The following is a 20190-nucleotide window of genomic DNA, read 5'->3' as shown; positions in this document are numbered from 1 at the left end:
AACCTTAAATAAAATTAACTTACGCCTAGAGCTTTCGATTCTGCGGAGTTTAATAAAGGAACTTCGAAAAATACCGGTCTTCTTTTTATTTGACAACTAAGAATACTAAGATTATACTTTTTTAAGCTTATAATCAGAGCTCGGAAAGGGTGAGCTATTTTGCATTATAATATGATGCAAGACATGTCATATTAAAAGGTATATAGCTCACCCTCGCCGACCTCTGCTTATAATAGAGGATAGAACTAGTTTTAATTAGTTACTTTTTGGAAATATCAAAACAAACCGTCAGTATGATATTCTTTGACTATAAATATATAATAGAATACCTAAAATAAGTTTATTTCTGTGTAGTTTCATGTTTCTTTTAATGTCTTATTATATAAAATAATTACTTTGATTACAGTCCTATCCCCTATTAAATGTTTTTATACTTAGCTGAGTAAAATTCCTGAATTAAAAAAATAACTAAACCATGTATGATTAATAAGGCATATTCTGGCTTCAAAATCATAAATAATATATTAAATTTATTGTATGTGTTAGGTACTCCGCAAAATCAAAAGTGTATGTATATGGAATATAATTATTGTATACTTGATCTGAAAATACACAACTCTTTTAATTCCCTGCTTTTCTGTCCCTTACATGATACGTTTTAAGTTTTTTCAAAACTGTCCTAAAAATAATAGTGTCATACACTCATTTTTAAAAATATAAACAGTAACATTGCAAAAATTATGGTGTAAATAAATTTTAAGCTGATAAAATTATAAGGATCTAGTTGATTAAATACTTTAAGTCTTGATAAGTTCATTCAGGATCCAAATATTTTAAATAATTGGTCAACGGTTTTGTAAACATATCGAATCTACTCCTTAAAAACATAACATACAAATTAGAATCCAAATATTTTACATAAAGACTCAATTTTTAAATTTGAACATACAAAGAGTTTCAATCTTAGTAAACTACAAGGTAACGTAAATTGGAAGTGTTATTTAGGATTCAAACGAAGAGCCGAAATCTTGAAAATCTGATGAAGGATCCAACGAAGATTTTTTGATGGTCTTCGGGGTTTGTTAAAAAGAGATTTTTGGTAGATTTTACCTCATTTGCTCCAAGGGGGAGATAGCAGGGAACCTCGGCAGGCCTAGAACGGTTTCTCCTCCTGTTTCACTACGCCTAGCTCTTGGAGCATCGCTTCCAGGCCCTCGGGCATACGGCCCTGGTCCAGCTCTTGGTTCCATTTGTAATACTGAAATATTGAAATACTTCGGTTATAATCAGCTTATAATTAATTGTAATACGAGTAAGTAATGTTCATTTTGCTTATCCATTTTGTACTTAAAAAGCAAACAACGAAAACTGTATGGTTTTGATCCAAACTTATAAAAAATATAAAATTTGAAATTACTCTTCATGTTCAGAAGTTATGAATAACAGTTTGTAGCTGTATTCAAATTGTTTAGAATTTTTAATTTATTTAAAAAAAAGTAGTAACATATTCATTTTATTGAATCGTTACAAAAATTATAACATAATACTTAGTAAAATACCTCCCCACAATTATAATATTTGTTATGTTTAAATGTTATCTTAGAATTGCTGGTGTTTCAAAAATCCGCAGCCAATCCGCAGTCATATCGGTATCGGACTATCGGTCAATCTATTTTAGACATGATTCGGAAAAGTTAGTTAAAAAAAAAAAAAAAAAAAAAAAAAAAAAAAAAAAAAAAAACAATTTGCTTATCACTCTAAATGTCGCCGTTTCTTCTGAATTCAACAGGTATTTCCACTGACACTTGACATCATTTCAATTTTCGTAGCGCTTTTAATCGTCGACAGGCAATCTTGTACATTGTAGATCTTTGATATCACATTCTTAATTACTCTCTATTTATCGTACCTCGTCGTCGTCGTCACTCCAGCGACGAAGCCCAAAAAGACCTGTACCCAACTGGCGTGAAGTGGCGCAGAATAGGGCAGAATGGCGCTCTCTTGTGTCAGAGGCCAAGATCCTCTTTGGGTCATTGAGCCAGTGATTTATGTATGTATGTATGTATCGTACCTTGTCGAGCTCCTTCCTGAGTGCGAGCACGGAGCGCTCCCTGTCAGCCACCAGCTCCTCCAAGTATTGGTACCGGAGCTTCTTCCTGGCGCGACACTCGCGCGCTGACTGCCTACTGCGCTCTGGAAAGGGCCGGTTAACAATATAGCGCTTGAACGGTTTTGTGAAAGCTACGTCAAAAGTTACTAATTCTACAATTGTTGATACCTAACCTATTAATTATACTTAAGAAAAGATTCACACGACATCTCAGAAGACATTTGTTTCTAAAATCGATACTTTTGAAAATATTTTTAACAAAATTATAGTATGAATTTTATATAGGTATTATAGTCGCGCCGAGCGACCCGTAGGTATACGCCGTCTGACTCCTGTTAGAGGGAGATAGATATTCACCCAGCTTAGCTTTCATGTCCAGTTTATAAAATCCTGTCTATATATACTCACCCAAAAAGTGCTGGAAAAAGACGTTCTGGTTGTAGAAAGACGTGGCTGTGTAGCATCCGAGAATGGACGGGAATTGGAAAAGACGACCATTTCAACCTAGCCAAAGATCGGGAGAAATGTGCGGACCTGACTGCCAACCTTCACTAGCTGTAAAGTATCACTCTATGGAACTTGCTAACTATGTAAACAAACCATATTGACATTGTCTCTGAATGATGAATTTACTAGTGAGTTTTGTTTACATAGTTAGCAAGTTCCATAGAATGACACTTTAGGCACTAGAACATAGATACTTACCCAGCTTGGCTTTCATGTCCTGCTTGTCGAGTTGCGCCTTCCTGCCAGGCCGCCGGCCGCGCTTCCCGCTCTCGCGGCGCTCCGTCTCCGGACCCGACGCGCCGAGCGACCCGTATACGCCGTCTATGGACTCCTGTTGGCAATACGTCTACGGTTAGATTTTAGAGTATGTATAGTAAAAAACGCGTTAAGCGCGTCTTTAACCCGTGGAGCGCCCTAAACAGACACGTGTGCTGGTAACTAGTACAGGAGTTCCATACTACGGTAATTCTGGGGCGCTCCAGGGGTTAAGGCCCGTGCACACCGAATTCGTGTGCGCGTGCTCGTGCGCGTCGTGATATCGGGAAGGTGCGAAGTCGGTGGAGGGGAAAGTGGCGCTGATCGTCACAAACACAGGTAATCTTATGGAATGTCCGAGACTAGTACTAGCGGCAGCCGCTTGAACTAATTTTACTCCATAAGATTTAACGTAGAAAGTCCGACAAAATGAGGGCAGCACCAGTCGTGCACATAGCGAATACAGATCCTTATGAGAGACGGGACATCGCTTGCGTGACGTGCGTGTGCACGGCTCCAACATTTTAGGGCACGCGCACGTTCACGACTTCACGTCTTACGCACACGCAGCCCGTGTGCTTTGGCCTTCATGCGTGCGAACTTTACGACATAATATAATACTGCCAGGAACAGATCAGATCCATTCAAGTTAGCACTGCAACTCTTACCAAGGCATATTGCTTACTGTTGCTACAGCAGAAAATGTGTTAGTTTACTAGATATTAGGTTTTATTATTTTCAAAATTACGTACTGAGTTTGCCAAGTTACCCAAATAAACCTTCCCGTTAATTTCACACGTATCTCAATACCCAATCTGAGTTCCGACAATAAGGAGATTATTCAGTTCATATTCCAGAATTCTGAGGTAAAAAATACAGTCGCCAGTTTATTTTCATTGTCTTCCTAATGGAAGATGTAGGTTAAAAACAAAACACAAATTATGCCCAGCCAGTTGGTCTTCACAAAACACAGTGCAGTGCCAATTGAATACTCTCTGGCCCTGAAAGTAATGTCCTCAGATAACGCGACAAACACGTTAGGTCGTTGACCCTAAAACCTTATTGGAACTTGCACAAGCGGTGCAACGATTATTGCGCCTTAATGTAAGTGTAGTAGGGTTGAAATTGCAATGAGGTAAGGTGTTTGCTTTTTAATTTTTTTCTTTTAGCGCTGATAGCTTAGATAGGGTTTGAGTGCAATGCGTTTTTAATTCCAGAAAATATTTTATTTGATGTGTTTGTTGGTATTTTTCAAATATTGGAAAGCTCATTTACTTTGCCTTTGAGGCTTTTCCCGTCTAGGAAAATTGCTGTATTTCATTATATTTTTATATTATTTTCAATTCCGTTTTTGTTTCTTATCTGCACGCCGACGTTGGTGTCCCCTATCCCATACAAATTGCAGTTGGGTTGCAGTCCGTCTGTATCGGCCTTTAGGTACGTCACAAATTTTAAACTTAAAAACTTAAAATACTTAAAAAACCCGTTGCGCTTAAATCCAAGATGTTTTAAGAAATAAGTAAGCAGCATTCGGGGTAGGTACCATCAGTGGGTACTAATGGTCGCTACTATTAAATAATCCAAGTACCTAATCAAATATAATTTCCTAAGGTGCGAAACATCATGAATTAATTAGGTAAAAGGGAACTGGCCGCTTTTATACTATCGTGTCGTCCAACGGTAACGACACGACACAGGATATTATATAAGATAATAGTCACGGTCTCATATATTCTGCTACACAGCAGAAGACCAAAATAGGTATATGAAATTGTATGGAGTCGCATTTATACCGTCATCAACGATATCTTACCTACACGATTTACCGTTACCGTCTACGATAGTACCTATAGAAGCAGCTAGATATGACGACCGGTCTGGCCTAGTGGGTAGTGACCCTGCCTGCGAAGCCGATGCTCCTGGGTTCGAATCCCAGTAAGGGCATTTATTTGTGTGATGAACACTAATATTTGTTCCTGAGTCATGGGTGTTTTCTATGTATATAAGTATGTATTTATCTATATAAGTATGTATATCGTCGCCTAGCACCCATAGTACAAGCTTTGCTTAGTTTGGGGCTAGGTTGATCTGTGTAAGATGTCCCCAATATTTATTTATTTAGATATGAAATAGTAAAGATAATCTTTACTAGGTATTTCATATCTAGTGAATCTCTAATTCATTTCCCGAATCGCGCCGTCTACATAAAATTCCAAACATTTACGTTTCCTGCAGTATCGTGACGATGAAGCCGTGTCGTTACCGTAGACGGCACGATAAAGTATAAAAGCGGCCATTGGGTTGGGTTTGCATTTACCTCAATTGCGTTTTATTAGGATAAGGAGCTGTCATATTCAAATAAATTCAATATTTAGTGGCCCTTGCACAATTTTGAGTTTGCACATTTTTAAATGAATAATGGTCAATGGCTACTTAATAGGTTCGTAGGTAAATACCTACCCAATACCAACCTACGTTTCTTTTGAACGAAAAACGTTAAGTTTGAAACGGAACTGCGACGAAATTTCGATTAGTTACAGCTACAGGTACTATTGCATAAAGCTATCCATGGTCTACCTATATGTATGTACCTATAGGTACTGTAACAATGTTGTAAATGCATACGACGTATATTAATAAACCATACAAATCGATGAAATGCACCGGGATTCTGTAACTGCGCATGCCTACGCCCTGCAATATGCAATTGCCATGACCTATCTTACTAGATATAATATCCTAACACCTAATAACCATTCAAATACATTTAGTCACATTGTAGTTACGCAAATACGCAGTTGTTTGTATCGCGGTTAGCAACACAATACCGGCACGCGCGAACTGCGTCGTACGTTTCGTTGCTCATTTGCGACGTAGTAAATCTAACCTTAAAATAAAACCGTTTTCTAAACTAAAAACTAGTTTAAACTTGTATTTAAACACGCAATATTATATAATCTTTTATTTAACACAGGTTTTTATTCAAGAAACTAGTTAAAAACAGATTAAAACTTACGTTTTTGCCAGTGGATCGCCCGCCGTGTCCGCTCCTCCTACCGTTCGAACGCACACTGACTGCGCCGCTCGGTCTGCGCAGAACGCGTCGCGTTCTTTATTTAAAAACAAAAGTTTTCGTCGGATAACCAGCCAGCATTAAAAACTGCAACGCAATAGATTACCTTTTTTTGAGTGACCTTAACGCTCGAACGAATACTGGCTGAATGACTGCGTTTTCCTTAGTGAGTTTACTTTATGAATGCATCGGCGTAAATATTTACTGCGTTTTACTTAACTGCGCATATAATGTCCTAGGTCGTTAAAAGAATTAGAAAATTGAGACGCAAATGTCTAAATACTAAGTACATGACAAAATTTAAATGCTACGTCGTATTATGTCAATAGGTGAATATGTCATTGGAAAGGGCTAAATATAGCCATAGCATGGTATAATAATACTAACCTCTAACTAACCCTAACTCTCATGCAGCTTTGACCTTCATATATTCCCGAATTCGATGTGCAAGATAATAATTCGCTCGTAGTTTGGGGAACGAATGTTGAGCTCAGTAGAACTAATGTTAACGAGGACGAAAACATATTATAAAACGCTACTGCCATAAAGAATCAAATAGAATTCATCTGTAGGTATTAGTTTGTAGTATCTACTATCTAATCTGGAATAAAATTAAAGCCACGTTTCCTAAACAGCGCAGTTAAGAAATTGTCTGTAACTTTCCACATCGAATCCAATCATATTCTGTCTTTTCATATAGGTTGATATAGGTATGTAAAGCCCCATTTAGACGGTTCAAAAACTTGCAATTTTCGTTAGATTGCGGTATTTGGTCGATCGACTGAATTCATTGTACAGTCACCTGCATTAGTATGTTACTTTTCGAAGGCCGCTAAAATATGTGACACGCTCTTATGACTCTACAAATAAGATCGTGTCAGATATTTTTGCTTCCTTTGTTGTGTAACATATTATTGCAGGTGACTGTACCTCTGTAGTTAGCAATGTACATATATACCTATACCGAATATTGCTTGTCGAAGTCCGTAGAGGTAAGAGAGAAAGTTACGAGGAGAAAATGAGTAATTTAAGTAGGTACAGACTAAGCGCCATTATTACGATACGCGGACGCAACGCATGCGATTTGACATATCGTCGTTGCGCTTTCCAAAGCTGATATGTGCTCGATTTTTGATTGACAAATAGTCACCTAGCAACAAAATCTTCGAGCAACACGGAAGGGAGGCGGCATTCGCACTATTTCCCCTCTGCCGAGGTACAAGATTAGCGCGTCAATCTAATCTAGCGCGGGTAATAAAACTAGTTGCACTTGGATTTTTCACTAGACCGAGTCCAGACGCGCGCGTGAACACTGCTGCACAAAAATGCCTGTTTGCTCGGTTTTTTGTTATAAAAAGAGGTCGGGGATATCAAATTTACAAAAAGAAAGTGTTACATTTCACATGTAATATTTTGTTTACATATCATACGTTTAATTACATTCAAACAAAATTATTATATTTTAGTCTCATGTAATTGTTGGATTTAACGATTTTGCTCGCTCAGTACAAATTGCGGATCGGTCGAGCGACAAATCCGACTTCTCATCTCTCAGAATACAATAACATACTTCAATGAAAATGTGTTAGTGTGCGTGTTGTGACACTTGTCACTCGTCCGTACACAAAAAGAGATCGTGGTTTGCAAGATTTGTCTTTGACGTGTGTCATTTTCTATGTATTTGTGTCGTCATTACAGATTGGATTTTGTATGTAAGTGTGTGAGAAGTGCAACTGTGTGCACCTTTCCCCCCGCGAAAAATGGCAGAAAGATTTGTACGGTGAGATATCGCTTGGGCCCCTCCCTTCCGATGTGTCGGAAGCCGGTGTTGCTCGAAGAACAAAATACATAAGGTATTCGTTCATTTGATTAAAATCTCGCACATATCAGATTTGATAAGCGCAACGACGATATGACATTTATTTTCATATACTACAACTTGTTTAGGCAGCGAGCTGGAGCTATGCTGTGTTAGTTAGACCAAGAAAAGTCTGCAACGATTTTGATAGCACACGCAGGGCAAGTGTTATTTTAAACGTCAAACTTTCATGAAATTATGACGTATAAATAACACTTGCACTGCGTAGGTATGCTATCAAAATTGTTGCAGACTTATCTTGGTCTAACTCAATGCATGTGGTGTGATTTGGCCTTTAATTTTTGTGACTAATAAAAAGCAGTTTGATAACGATAAGAAATCGCGATCCGCACAGGATTTACGTGATTTCTTATCAAACATTACCAGTGGGGAGACACTTCCCACTTCGGGCAAACTCGGCCCCGTTCGGCTCAGCATTGCTCCGAGCAATTATGAGGGTTGGCACCACTTAACTTCCTTTTTGCGTGCACAACCACAGCTAACTTGTGACGTCCCACGGCCAAAGGTACCTTATGGCGGGTATGGAGTTATGCATAACCCAGTAATCTACAATAAATAAGCTATCGATAACACAAAAGATCAACCTTCTAGGTTGCGTAGTTACAGAGATATGATTTTTTGAAAATAATGTTGTGAAATGAGCAACTTTACGATAGAGAAGTTTTAAGTTTAGCCGCCTAAAAAACTATGTTCCTGAAGTAAGTTACATAGTTGACTACAAATAATAATGCCTTATATATCTGAGATTAAAAAAATATTGCGACTTGTTCTGTAATGCAAATAGAAACTTTTGATATCGACTGATTTATGTGTATACTAACCAATCTCTTGAAAATAAAGTTTTATTTCATTTTCACGATTGATTGCAATGAGCTCTCAAGATTTAAATTTTATCTATTAGAAAACGACACTGACAGACAGTTTAAGCAAAAAACAATACCGATTTAGAGGTGAAAATGTATTTTCTGACTTTTTCATATAAAATCACAAAATTGAATATTTTTACTTTTAATGTGACACACAATCAATTTTTCTGAGCACATATGAAAGAAATTCTGTCATTCAAATGAAATAAATCCTAAAACCCCAACTAAATACTATATTTAACCCCTTATGCCACTTTAAACTTACATAACAATAACAGTATTTGCTCCATACATTTACGAAAAGGTACCTTATGGAAATAAATCTAATAATACATCACTACAAAATATCAATCATATTATAGTTTATCTTTTATGAATAGAAAATATTAATTTACATTAAACTGCCCCCAATTTAATTAGTTCTTCGTCATAATAATCTTAAAAAAGACCAATAATTTGTATGTAATGAAAAGGTACCTTGTGGTCAAGTTACATGATGAGGCATGATGATGATGGAACAGTTAGGATAAACTAATAATATTTTGGGGTTAAGATGGTATAAATCGTCTATTTCTTATCAATAATATATTTCGGTTGCTATTGAAGATAAGCGGCATTGAGGTTCAATGACCTCAGATATTCCATAAGGTAATGCGTCGGGTATTGGCATTTTTCAGCAAACCAATGGCTGATTTACTGCATGCGACCAAACCAAATGAAGATTATTCTAGTTAAGAAAGACTTGACGAGAGTAACTTTGGTATAATAGCAGTCTACTTGGATTTGTGATGTCGGTATATGTACGGTTATAATATTTGCGAGGCGCCCCAACCAGAACTGAAATTATCAAATTAGTTTTGCAGAATGCTAATACAGTTCTCTACCAAACTTCTTTTCCCGTATTGACTAGTTTTTTTGGGAATTTTCAATCTTTTTTCCATAAGGTACCTTTTCTACTAAACTCTGAGACGACATTACTAGGCTTATAACTAACTTATAACAAAAATAAAAACAGGTAAACAAACGTTAAGCATTAAGGTTTCAGATCACACAATAAAAAAAAATTGAGCATTTTTTCACCTCTTTACAAAACATTTAATATCTCCGAAACTAGAAACCCTCATAAGGTACCTTTTCCCGTGGAACGTCACACTTGGATTTTGACAACCCTAAATAGCCGAAAGGGATAGTGCCATACATTAGAAAGGGATAGCATGATTCGTCCCTGAATCGCTGTCAAACTTCGGTTTTGTAGGAAGTGTCCTTTCTGTACGGTAGTACTATTATAAATTTATTCTGTGTCATTACCGCGTAAACGCCTAAGGCCCACTTCACCATCCCAATAACCCGGGGCTAAACCGGTTAAACCGTTAACCCAGTGTCAAATTGTACTGGTAACTATGGTAATGGTTAACCCCAGGTTAGTGGAATGGTGCAAGTGGGCCTAAAGCAGGGGTCTCCAAACTTTTTTACCTGAGAACCATATTGCCCCTGAAAAACTTTCGCGCGGGCCACCGTTTTAGCGCGGGGGAGGGTGTCTGGTTGCTGCTGATAGGACCAGTTCCACTTTAAATGAATGCTGAACCCCTGGAGCCCGGACAGTGGGCACTCGCTTTGGGTGTCGGCGGGCCGGATTGGAACGCGTCGCGGGTCGGATTTGGCCCGCGGGCCGGGGTTTGGAGACCCCTGGCCTAAAGAGTTGTTTTGGGCGCGCCCTAAAGGGGCCCACTGATTAACAGTCCGCCGGACGGTATCGGCCTGTCAGTTGTTCGGAACTGTCAAAATGTTGTTCTCACTGACAGGCCGATACCGTCCGGCGGACTGTTAATCAGTGGGCCCCTTAACCTTTACAGTTTCTTCATACATTTTGTATTAAAAACTTTTTACAAAGTATTTTGTACTCCAACGCAGAGGGCAAACTAGGGCTTAGGTATTGAGATTGGTCCGGCTTCGTTACGAAACCTACGAAGTTTTCCTTTCCCGAAAAGCAACAAGTACCTAAATGCCTAACAAAACAAAATCTTAGGTAAGCTAAAATGAAAATGTTTAAATTTAGGGTATTGAGAAACAGGGCCGGATTGTCCGGCCGACTCAAGTTCCAATGTTAAAAAAGAAATCCTTTACCGAGAAGCAGCAGGTTACCTAATAAGTAACAAAACAAAATTTCGTGCCTACATGTTTTTTGCCTCATTAAATCTTTTTCATTTTTTCATTTTTTTTTCACATAAATTCTAACAAACTCAACGGTACTGTCACGTCTAAAAATATCGATACGGACAAGTGCCAAAAATATTATTAATATTATGGGCAATAAGGTCTATTTATTACGAGCCGGAATTCGAACCGACGATCTTCGGGTTAAAATTGCGCTCCTTAGGCCCACTTGCACCATGGGGCTGTCCATAAATTACGTCATCGTATTTTGACGATTTTGACCCCCACCCCCGCTAAATTCATCCAAAAATCATGCTTCGAATGACCCCGTTTCCTCCTACGTCATGCTACCATCATCCGATGTCCAGACCCCCCCCCCCCTAATTTGAAATGACGTAATTTATGAATAGCCCCCATTCCACTAACCCGGGATTAACCGTTAACCTAATGTCAAATTGCACTGGTAACCATGGTAACGCCAGGTTTAACCGGTTAACCCGGGTTAGTGGGATGGTGCAAGTGGGCCTTAGAGTGGTAATCCATCTGCCCAATTTATTTGTCCAGTGTAATTGCGTCTCCCTCTCTCATTAAGCAAAATTTGAGACAAAATACACATTGGACCTAGAAATTGGACAGGTAGAATACTACCCTTACCGATTTTGGGCTACCAACTGAAAATGTTTTCGTAGCGCTACGCTCGTAGCCGATCCCAGTGTTTTCCCGCTTTGTAGAGCAAAGGGACTACGAACAGAGAACCGAGCCGACCGCCGAGCGGGTACCTACCCGGCACTCAATGTGAGAGTTTTAACGTCTGTGAGTAAAGTAGTATCGATAACAGTTATTTATTTATAAATGTAAACATTCAAGTCTTTATCTTTATCAAACGCAAATAGAAATACGAGTAAGTGTTTGGCTGGGTAGGTACAGTCGGCACCAGCAGCAGAACTTCAAAATTACCTAGGGGCCGATTTTTGAATTTCGACCGCTCGATTTCGTATATTTCGTTCAATAATATCTCCACTAGTAGGCATTGAAATTCTACTAATAGAATTGAAAACGAGTGGTCAATACCACTAGATTCCCAATTTCGATCGCTCGTATTTCCAAAATTTGCATTTCGCCGTTTTTAACTGATTTTCGAGTGACGAAATCGAGCGATCGAAATTCAAAAATCGCCCCCCTCTTATATTCTCTTAATAATAAAGTCGCGTCAAGATCATTTTGAACTAGAGATGCGCAAAACCACAGACCTATATTTTTATTGTTCTGTGCGCAAAACGCTTCACTGAGTTGAAAAGATAGATTCATATCTTTCGCTCGCGGTGATATATATCACTAATTTCGCTCACTTCGCTCAGTGGATCTGTAGACTATATTGTTCAAGAGTAGAGGGAAATGTCAACCAATCAGATCAGAATCAGAGCGCGCAAACAACACTGAGATAGATGAGCGACTGAGCGAGTTAAATCATCACTATCATCAGTGAGTTGAAGAGTGAGCGAGTTCAATCAAAAGATATAGTTCATTTAAATCACTCACTCTTGAACGACACATGTCTATTTTGAACACCTCGCCCGCTTAGCTTCTGCTGCTGACTGTACGATAAACACCCGTGAAGTCTCATATATAATCATACTTATTGGTCAACCAAGCTATTATGGCTCCTCTACAGCGATGCGGTAGAATGAGATAGCAATATGACTTGCTCCCTCTAACGCATAAATGCGTCCCTCGGAGTGGCCGGCGCTGGCCCATCGTGTAGAGGAGCCATTAAATACTGTGCCTAAAAATACAGATGGCTATGTAACGTGGCCATGATCTGAAAGCTGGCCCGAAGTTGACTGAAAGGTTTCAGAATTGCGCAAAAGTCTGAAAGTCATTCAAAGTGGACTCCGATTTTATTCGTATTTTTAGGCAATAATTAAATTTGTTTAACAGAGCAAATAGTTTTAATTAAACAGAGTATGCAACAGCGAGTACCATCGCCCATCATGTGATCATATTTGGCCTATTTTTGTCCCCCCCTCCCCCTTGGTGATATTTGGTGATTTTAACGCAACCCCCCCCCCCCCCCCTGCCACAAGATCACGTGATAATTATGATGCGGGTACCTATAGACGCTAAGCAATCAAGGCCATGGCGCCGATGCGAGCTTTAAAGTTGCCGATGTTTTAAAGTTGGTGCGATAAATGTTTTTATTGGGTAAATACGCATATAAAATAGAGCGGATTATTTGATCTGATTACATTTTTGAGTAATGTCGTTACTTTTGGCTTTCCCGCTTTGAAAAAAAAAATACACGTGATATCTTCTCTGACCCCGTCCCCATCATTCGTGATATTTTTCTTACCCCAACCCCCCCTCTAAACCATCACATGATTTCTGGACGACCCCTTATACCTTCTATACATATAATAAAGCTGAAGAGGGTCGAAAGTCTGTACATGGAAGATATTTGAAAAAAAGTTGGCCGGGGATACTTAGAATTGATAACAGAACACGTTCCAACAGTTTTTAGAATTTTTGTCTGTTTGTCTGTTTATCTGTTTATCTGTTTGTCTGTTTATTTGAACGCGCATCACGTGAAAACGACTGAACGGATTTTGATGAAAACTTTACTAATCTGTCGAGAAAATCCCCGGCCAGGTTATAGGCTATAAAAATTCAACCCCTAAAAGGGGGGGTAGCCACAACACTCGATTGACTTAAGTTTGCCCCTGAATCGTATGGCGCTACTTAGGAAGGAGGGGCAAACTTTTTTCAAATATGTGCTAACACTATAGAGTACCCTGGTAAACTAACAGATGGCGCTGAATTTAATACGATGTGACATAAATAAGCCACCGAGGAAGGATTTTGCCAAATTAACTCTCAGTTTAGAAGACCCCTCTTCTAAAATTTCAATCAATCGTACGGATATCAACAAATTTAATTAAATAAGTGTTGATTTAATAATACAACAAAATTAAACGACAGTAAATTAATTGCCCCTCATTGCACAGTGCCATCTTTGGGGAGCTGAGTAAACATTAAGTAACCAAGAAAACTAAAAATGAGTTTACATAGTTACGTAGTGGTAAAATAAACACACATATCAACACGCGTATAATTGCATAAAATTATTTATTTTCTCCGTCATGAATTATACCTAATCGTAATTATATCGCATCCATATCAAATCCATATTCATACGTATCGCCTCCTTAAGCACTTAATAATGGCCGCGAAGGTGGGTACTTTGAAAAAAAAAACATTGACCTCTGTCATTTGCAGTGCCGGATTAACCCTTTTAAACAAAATAAGCACTTGCTTAGGGCACCATGTCTAGGGGGCACCAAAAATTATCGAAATATTTTCGCGCTCGCTTCGCTCGCGTTTTCAATAACATTCTAAGATGCTTATGATAAAGGTGACCTTCGGGTGGCGCCTGCAGCAGCATTAGGTACAATCAAATTGCGTTTTTTGTATATCGAAAAATTGTCGCGCTCGCTTCGCTCGCGTTTTCAATAACTTTCTAAGATATGATAAAGGTGACATTCGGGTGGCGATTGCAGCAGCATTAGGTACTCTGTTGTAACGTTACTGCTGCGGCACTGTAAATTTTCGTGATAAAATGATGTGGCTGATTTCCATACTAAACGTAAAAATGTACAACTGTCTATCAAAATGCGTTTTTTATATCGAAAAATTTTCGCTTCTTACATATGATAAAGGTGACATTCAATTTTCGTGATATAATGATGTGACTGATTTCCATACTAAAAGTAAAAATGTACAACTGTCTATCAAATTGCGTTTTATATCGAAATTTTTTCCCGCTCGCTTCGCTCGCGTTTTCAATAACATTCTAAGATGTTTATGATAAAGGTGACATCCGGGTGGCGACTGCAGCAGCATTAGGTACTCTGTTGCAACGTTATTGCTGCGGCACTGTCAATTGTCGTGATAAAATGATGTGATTGATTTCCGTACTAAAAGTAAAAATGTACAACTGTCTATCAAATTGCGTTTTTTTATATCGAAAAATTTTCGCGCTCGCTTCGCTCGCGTTTTCAATAACTTTCTGAGATAAGATCAAGGTGACATTCGGTTGGCGACTGCAGCAGCATTACTCTGTTGCAACGTTACTGCTGCAGCACTGTCAATTTTCGTGATAAAATGATGTGACTGATTTCCATACTAAAAGTAAAAATGTACAACTGTCTATCAAATTGCGTTTTTATATATCGGAAAATTTACGCGCTCGCTTCGCTCGCGTTTTCATTAACTTTCTAAGATATGATAAATGTGACATTCGGTTGGCGACTGCAGTAGCATTACTCTGTTGCTACGTTACTGCTGCAGCACTGTAAATTTTCGTGATAAAATGATGTAATTGATTTCCATACTAAAAGTAAAAATGTACAACTGTCTATCAAATTGCGTTTTTTTTATATCGAAAAATTTTCGCGGTCGCTTCGCTCGCGTTTTCTATAACTTTCTAAGATATGATAAAGGTGACATTCGGGTGGCGACTGCAGCAGCATTAGGTACTCCGTTGCTACGTTACTGCTGCGGCACTGTCAATTTTCGTGATAAAATTATGTGACTGATTTCCATTCTCAGCTGAAATGCAGCAATGAACGTCACTCAATTTACCAAAGGAGAGGGCACCATGGTCTAGAAATACTTAGGGCATCAAAATATCTTAATCAGGCACTGGTCGTTTGCGGAGTCAAACGATTTGGGACTCGCATTTTATACGCATACCATGCCTTCCCGAAAAAAATCGAATCATTCGCGAAAGTCTCGCAACGCATTGAGGTTACAAGGGGCACGTGGTCTTCTTCAGGAGTCTGAAGAAGACCACGGTGAGTGGCGCTCTAGCCAGGCAGGCCGCTTCGCTTTCGTATCGTCGTATACCTTACGTATCGTCCGATATACACCTACTACCCTGTCGTTTAAATCCTTAGAGAATGGAGACGCCATGTCTTTAATTTTCGGTACAAAATAGTCTGCCGTTTATTGCGGGGGAGGGGCACGTCAAATGTGTACGTAACGTACACATAGCCATGTCAGATAAACGTCGGTTGACCATTGGCCGCCTATTTTCGACAGAGGGGAACGCCTGTTAATGACCACTCCGATTGGTTATATACTCTAAGTTTAAATCACGTGTAAAATTTGAATAAGGGCGAAAAAAACTATTGATTTTGGAGTGTAGTTTTATTTAGTGGTACCTAATTGTAAAATATTTTATCTGGACTTCAGTCCTCTAGCATATCCATCTGTCAACTTTACTTCAAGTTCCGCCTCCAGGGGAGAGGGAGAGAAATTAGGATTAGAAATTAGCCGCTTACTGACACAGACCGAATTTCACGCGGGCGGAGCCGCGGGCACAGCTAGTTTGTAATAAAATAAGGTCCACCGATGTACAGTTAGGAGTGTTGCTGTTTGTACCTAAGTACAGTCACCTGCAATAATATGTTACACAACAAAGGCCGCAAAAATATCTGACACGATCTTATTTGAAGAGCAATAAGGGGTCATCCATTAATTACGTCACACGAATTTCTAGGTTTTTTGACCCCTCCCCCCCCCCCCCCTTGTCACATTTGGTCACATTTGGCAAACCCCTCCCCCCTAGTGTGACGTCACATTTTTTCTACGAAATTGCCAAATCGAATTAAGTAAGTACCTAAGTATTATTAATATTTTAACAAAATATTTTTGACGATATAAATATTAGTAATTTTATAACCCAAAACTGCTTAGGAAAGAAAATTAAAAGAATAAAAACGATTATCGTTTTAAAAACTTGTTATTTAAATGTACAGCGAATAAAATAATTTCAAAAAAAATTTCGGTTACTGATGAAGTTAAAGTGACGTCAAGTTTGTGTCTCCCCCCTCCCCCATGTCACAATATGTCACATTTTCTTGACCCCCTCCCTCCCCCTAAACGTGTGACGTAATTAATGGATGACCCCTAAGAGCGTGTCACATATTTTTGCCGCCTTCGAAGAGGAACATATTATTGCGGGTGACTGTACCTACCGCACCCGTCCGTTCCGTTCTTCCCCCAAAATTGACTTCAACAATTAATAGATGACGTCATGTCTACGATGAGTCATACAATTTAGGCGTAATTAACAAAGTGGGCAACACTTGCAATAAATGTTTTAGTAATAGAGAAGTTTTGCTCTTTTACACATGTACAGTCACCTGCAATAATATGTTACTCTTCGAAGGCCGCAAAAATATCTGACACGATCTTATTTGTAGAGCCATAAGAGTGTGTCACATATTTTTGCGGCCTTCGAAGAGTAACATATTATTGCAGGTGACTGTACATAAAATACCTATTTAAAAAAAAATTAAGACTAGATCTACAGAAAATATATAAGTAAGTAGAAGTAGCTATCTACCTTCCCACACATAGCGGTCTAAATAAATAAAAAATCTAAGTTAGGGCACAGATTAATAAATAGTTACAACGTAGTTAGGGTGGTATTAAGTACCCCTGTCCAATGTCAGTGCGTCTCACTGTCTCATTAAAGCAAAATGTGAGACGCAATACACATTGGACAAATAAATTGGATAAGTAGTGGAATACCACCCTAAGCCGTGTCCAAATATTAAAATAAAAATATATAAATGAAGCGAATTAATCGGACCTTAGGCTTTGCTACTGTACTTAGTCGTTAATAATTCAGCGTCATTTACATAGAATAACCTAGAATTGCCTGAAAAATCAATACCCGCTACCCCAATACCTGGAACTGACCACATAACATAGGTATTCTAGAGTTAAAATATGAATAATACACACGAAAAACATAATTTTAATAGAATTTCTTGAGAGTCACTCACCGCTAGGACATGTCCAATCTTCCTTGGCACCAAGGAAGCCCGTTTTGATATTAAAACTTTTTTAACAACGAGACCCGCCTTGCTGCGCATTTTCAGGGATTCAAGTGCATATTTTTTTTCAAAATCCACATGCAGCCTTCGGCGACAGCGCCATCTATCAAACCACCTCGAAACTACTAAAGCTAACTACGTGCGTCAATACTCAATAGTTTACGTAAAGCGCGCTAGATGGCTTCATAATCAAAATGGCGAAGTTTAATTTTAGTTTTATTTAAATTCAGTAGTATCAAATTGCGTATATAGGTCGAAGCGTTATCTAGAAACTGATATGAGCTGATATTAATTTGCACTTTAGCACTCCCAAAGTCTTAAAGTTCATATTTTGTATGTTACGTGAAGTTGATTGTCATGCATTGTTAATATTTATGACCAATCTTGTATGGAGCTAACACGTGTAGTGTATCTATAAATAACTATACGTATACATTGTGTTTATGTGTTATCGCAAATAATTACGACATTATGAAAGCATAATATAACACAAATTTTTGTACCCTGCTATTAATGAAATTTGGGTGAACACAGTTAACTAAAAACATGTTTCAAATTTGAAAATAGTGTAAAGGCAAACTAACTAACTTTTACTTTACTTCATTGACTCAGGGATCTGATTTGGGTGCACAGAGTTAACTAGGGTATTTTCTCTATGCCGGCTGTGTGGACAATCAATTTACAAGTAACATTATACCAATGAAAATAGTTGATCGCTAGTTGCTTTTCTCATCACTGGTCAGATAGGTACGAAATACCTATAGCCTTAAAGTTGGCAAATAAAAAAATCGTGTGGTCTAGCCTCAGATGCGCCTTAATATAGTAGAAAATTCTGAAGGTATATAAAAGATACAAAAATGGTTTTTAAAATGTGTGTAAAACTTTGTTTAATATTTTAAGTTTATACATTTCAAATTTTAATAGACATGTGTCATAGTCTAGTCAAAGGTCCCACTTTATCGCTTACCTTATGGTGGTATTCCATCTGTCCAACATATGGGTCCAATGTGTATTTGCATCTCACATTTTGCTTGATGAGAGAGTGAGACGCAATGCACATTGGACAATGAAATTGGTCAGGTGGAATACCAGCCATAAGGACGAGATTTGCTTGTATCTTTATACAAATTACCTGTCAAATCATCCTTAAAGCAAGCAACAAAGTGGAACTTTTTGCTTGGAAACAACACATATATTTAATGTAAATTTAATCAAATAATAATAAAGGTATATTAAGCTTTGAACCATTATTTGAAGCCTAACATAAATAAATAATTTGAGAGTAGCCAACTTGATTTCCTGTAACAGATTTGATGTATGTTTAAAATATAGTTTATATAGTCTAACTTGGTAGATTTAGAAAAATACATTTTTATTTTACTCCCTTGGGTTTAAAAGGTTTGCTAGTCTTATTGGATTCTAATTTGAAAATATTTAGGCACCCGATTTAGTCAATCTTATAGTCAGATAAAATAAAAATATAAGTATGGAACCTTCAAAATCGGCCACGAAAGACCTTCATTTTGTTGTGCAATAACACCTTGCTATAAACCAGTTAATTAAAGCCCAGAGTCAACATAAACAAAAATAAACCAGGAAACAAATCATAACCTATTCGAATTTAACATTTGATTCCACGCAAAACCGAGATAAATTAACACATGACTCTGATAAGCTGTCCCAGATAACGGAAATTGGTCTAATTCTAACAACAAAGGGCAAAATACTCACGTTTTGAGATTCCTCTTCTAGCACTGCCATTGTTTCAAAATCGATATTCATTTTGTACTCACACAGGTATTGCTTAGTTTACGAAAAAAAGTGATTGATTGATGCAAAATCCTCAAGATTAATGAGAATATTTCAATATGTTTTACCGAAGTAATGTTTACAAACTAGCAAGGTCATTTGACATATTTTGGTAAATAGACGTTTACGTCACTATGACATCACAAATGTATTGATTATTTTGTTTATTAACAGTGAGTAAATTTAATTACAATTTCATTAATAATAAAATTTTATTTATTTAAACGGTTATATAGGAAAGTGGAAAGTTAAAATAATAATTTCACAGCATATATTGCTAGACTTGTGGATAAAGTCCAAAGTCCTACTTAAATTAAAGAAACCTTTTCAAACGACACTAAACTTTAAGTTTAATGAAATAAAACTTATAATCATTGCTCATACAGTACCTAGTAAATAAGAGAAAAGAAGTAAATTTGTGTCAAACAGACTGTACATATTAATAAAAAAAATAGTGTATGGTCTATGCTATATAACAAGGTTTTGCACGACCGTACATGGACCTGACTATATATTATACTACTCTTTGGACCTGACTCAGTTTTTATTTTTAGTTTATACTTACTCATATTATTATGCGAAAAATCATGAGAAAATAATATGAAAATAATGTCAGTTTAATAATTTCCACATGC

The 20190-nt window shown here is 37.7% G+C and overlaps 2 protein-coding genes and 1 long non-coding RNA gene across 3 annotated transcripts in view; 2 read left to right on the top strand and 1 right to left on the bottom strand.

Annotated features, from left to right (window-relative positions):
- LOC134794983 (uncharacterized) overlaps window positions 1-20190 on the top strand; it is a 312799-nt gene that overhangs the window by 10253 nt on the left and 282356 nt on the right. The gene's annotated exons all lie outside the window — the stretch shown is intronic.
- The window catches only part of LOC134794914 (uncharacterized), a 443559-nt gene that overhangs the window by 223735 nt on the left and 199634 nt on the right, over window positions 1-20190 (top strand). The gene's annotated exons all lie outside the window — the stretch shown is intronic.
- Window positions 1091-19667, bottom strand: LOC134794948 (REPTOR-binding partner). The gene is made up of 4 exons (XM_063766819.1): window positions 19478-19667; window positions 2816-2948; window positions 2072-2193; window positions 1091-1258 (listed from the first exon to the last, which is right to left on the bottom strand). Exons 1-4 carry the CDS (start codon window positions 19526-19528, stop codon window positions 1154-1156), a joined length of 411 nt encoding a protein of 136 aa, XP_063622889.1. The 5' UTR covers window positions 19529-19667; the 3' UTR covers window positions 1091-1153.

This window comes from Cydia splendana, chromosome 11 (assembly GCF_910591565.1).
Source record: "Cydia splendana chromosome 11, ilCydSple1.2, whole genome shotgun sequence".
Classification (NCBI taxonomy): Eukaryota; Metazoa; Arthropoda; class Insecta; order Lepidoptera; family Tortricidae; genus Cydia; species Cydia splendana.
The sequence above is the reverse complement of the archived record's forward strand: the minus strand, read 5'-3'. Positions and strand labels throughout refer to the sequence as shown.

Excerpts from the sequence above, each read along its gene's own strand:
- LOC134794948 (XM_063766819.1), bottom strand. The coding sequence starts at position 19,528 with ATGAATATCGATTTTGAAACAATGGCAGTGCTAGAAGAGGAATCTCAA. Across the intron at positions 2,194-2,815 it reads GGACATGAAAGCCAAGCTGG|AGCGCAGTAGGCAGTCAGCG; the intron begins GTAAGTATCTAT and ends GGCCCTTTCCAG. Across the intron at positions 1,259-2,071 it reads TCAGGAAGGAGCTCGACAAG|TATTACAAATGGAACCAAGA; the intron begins GTACGATACATA and ends TCAATATTTCAG.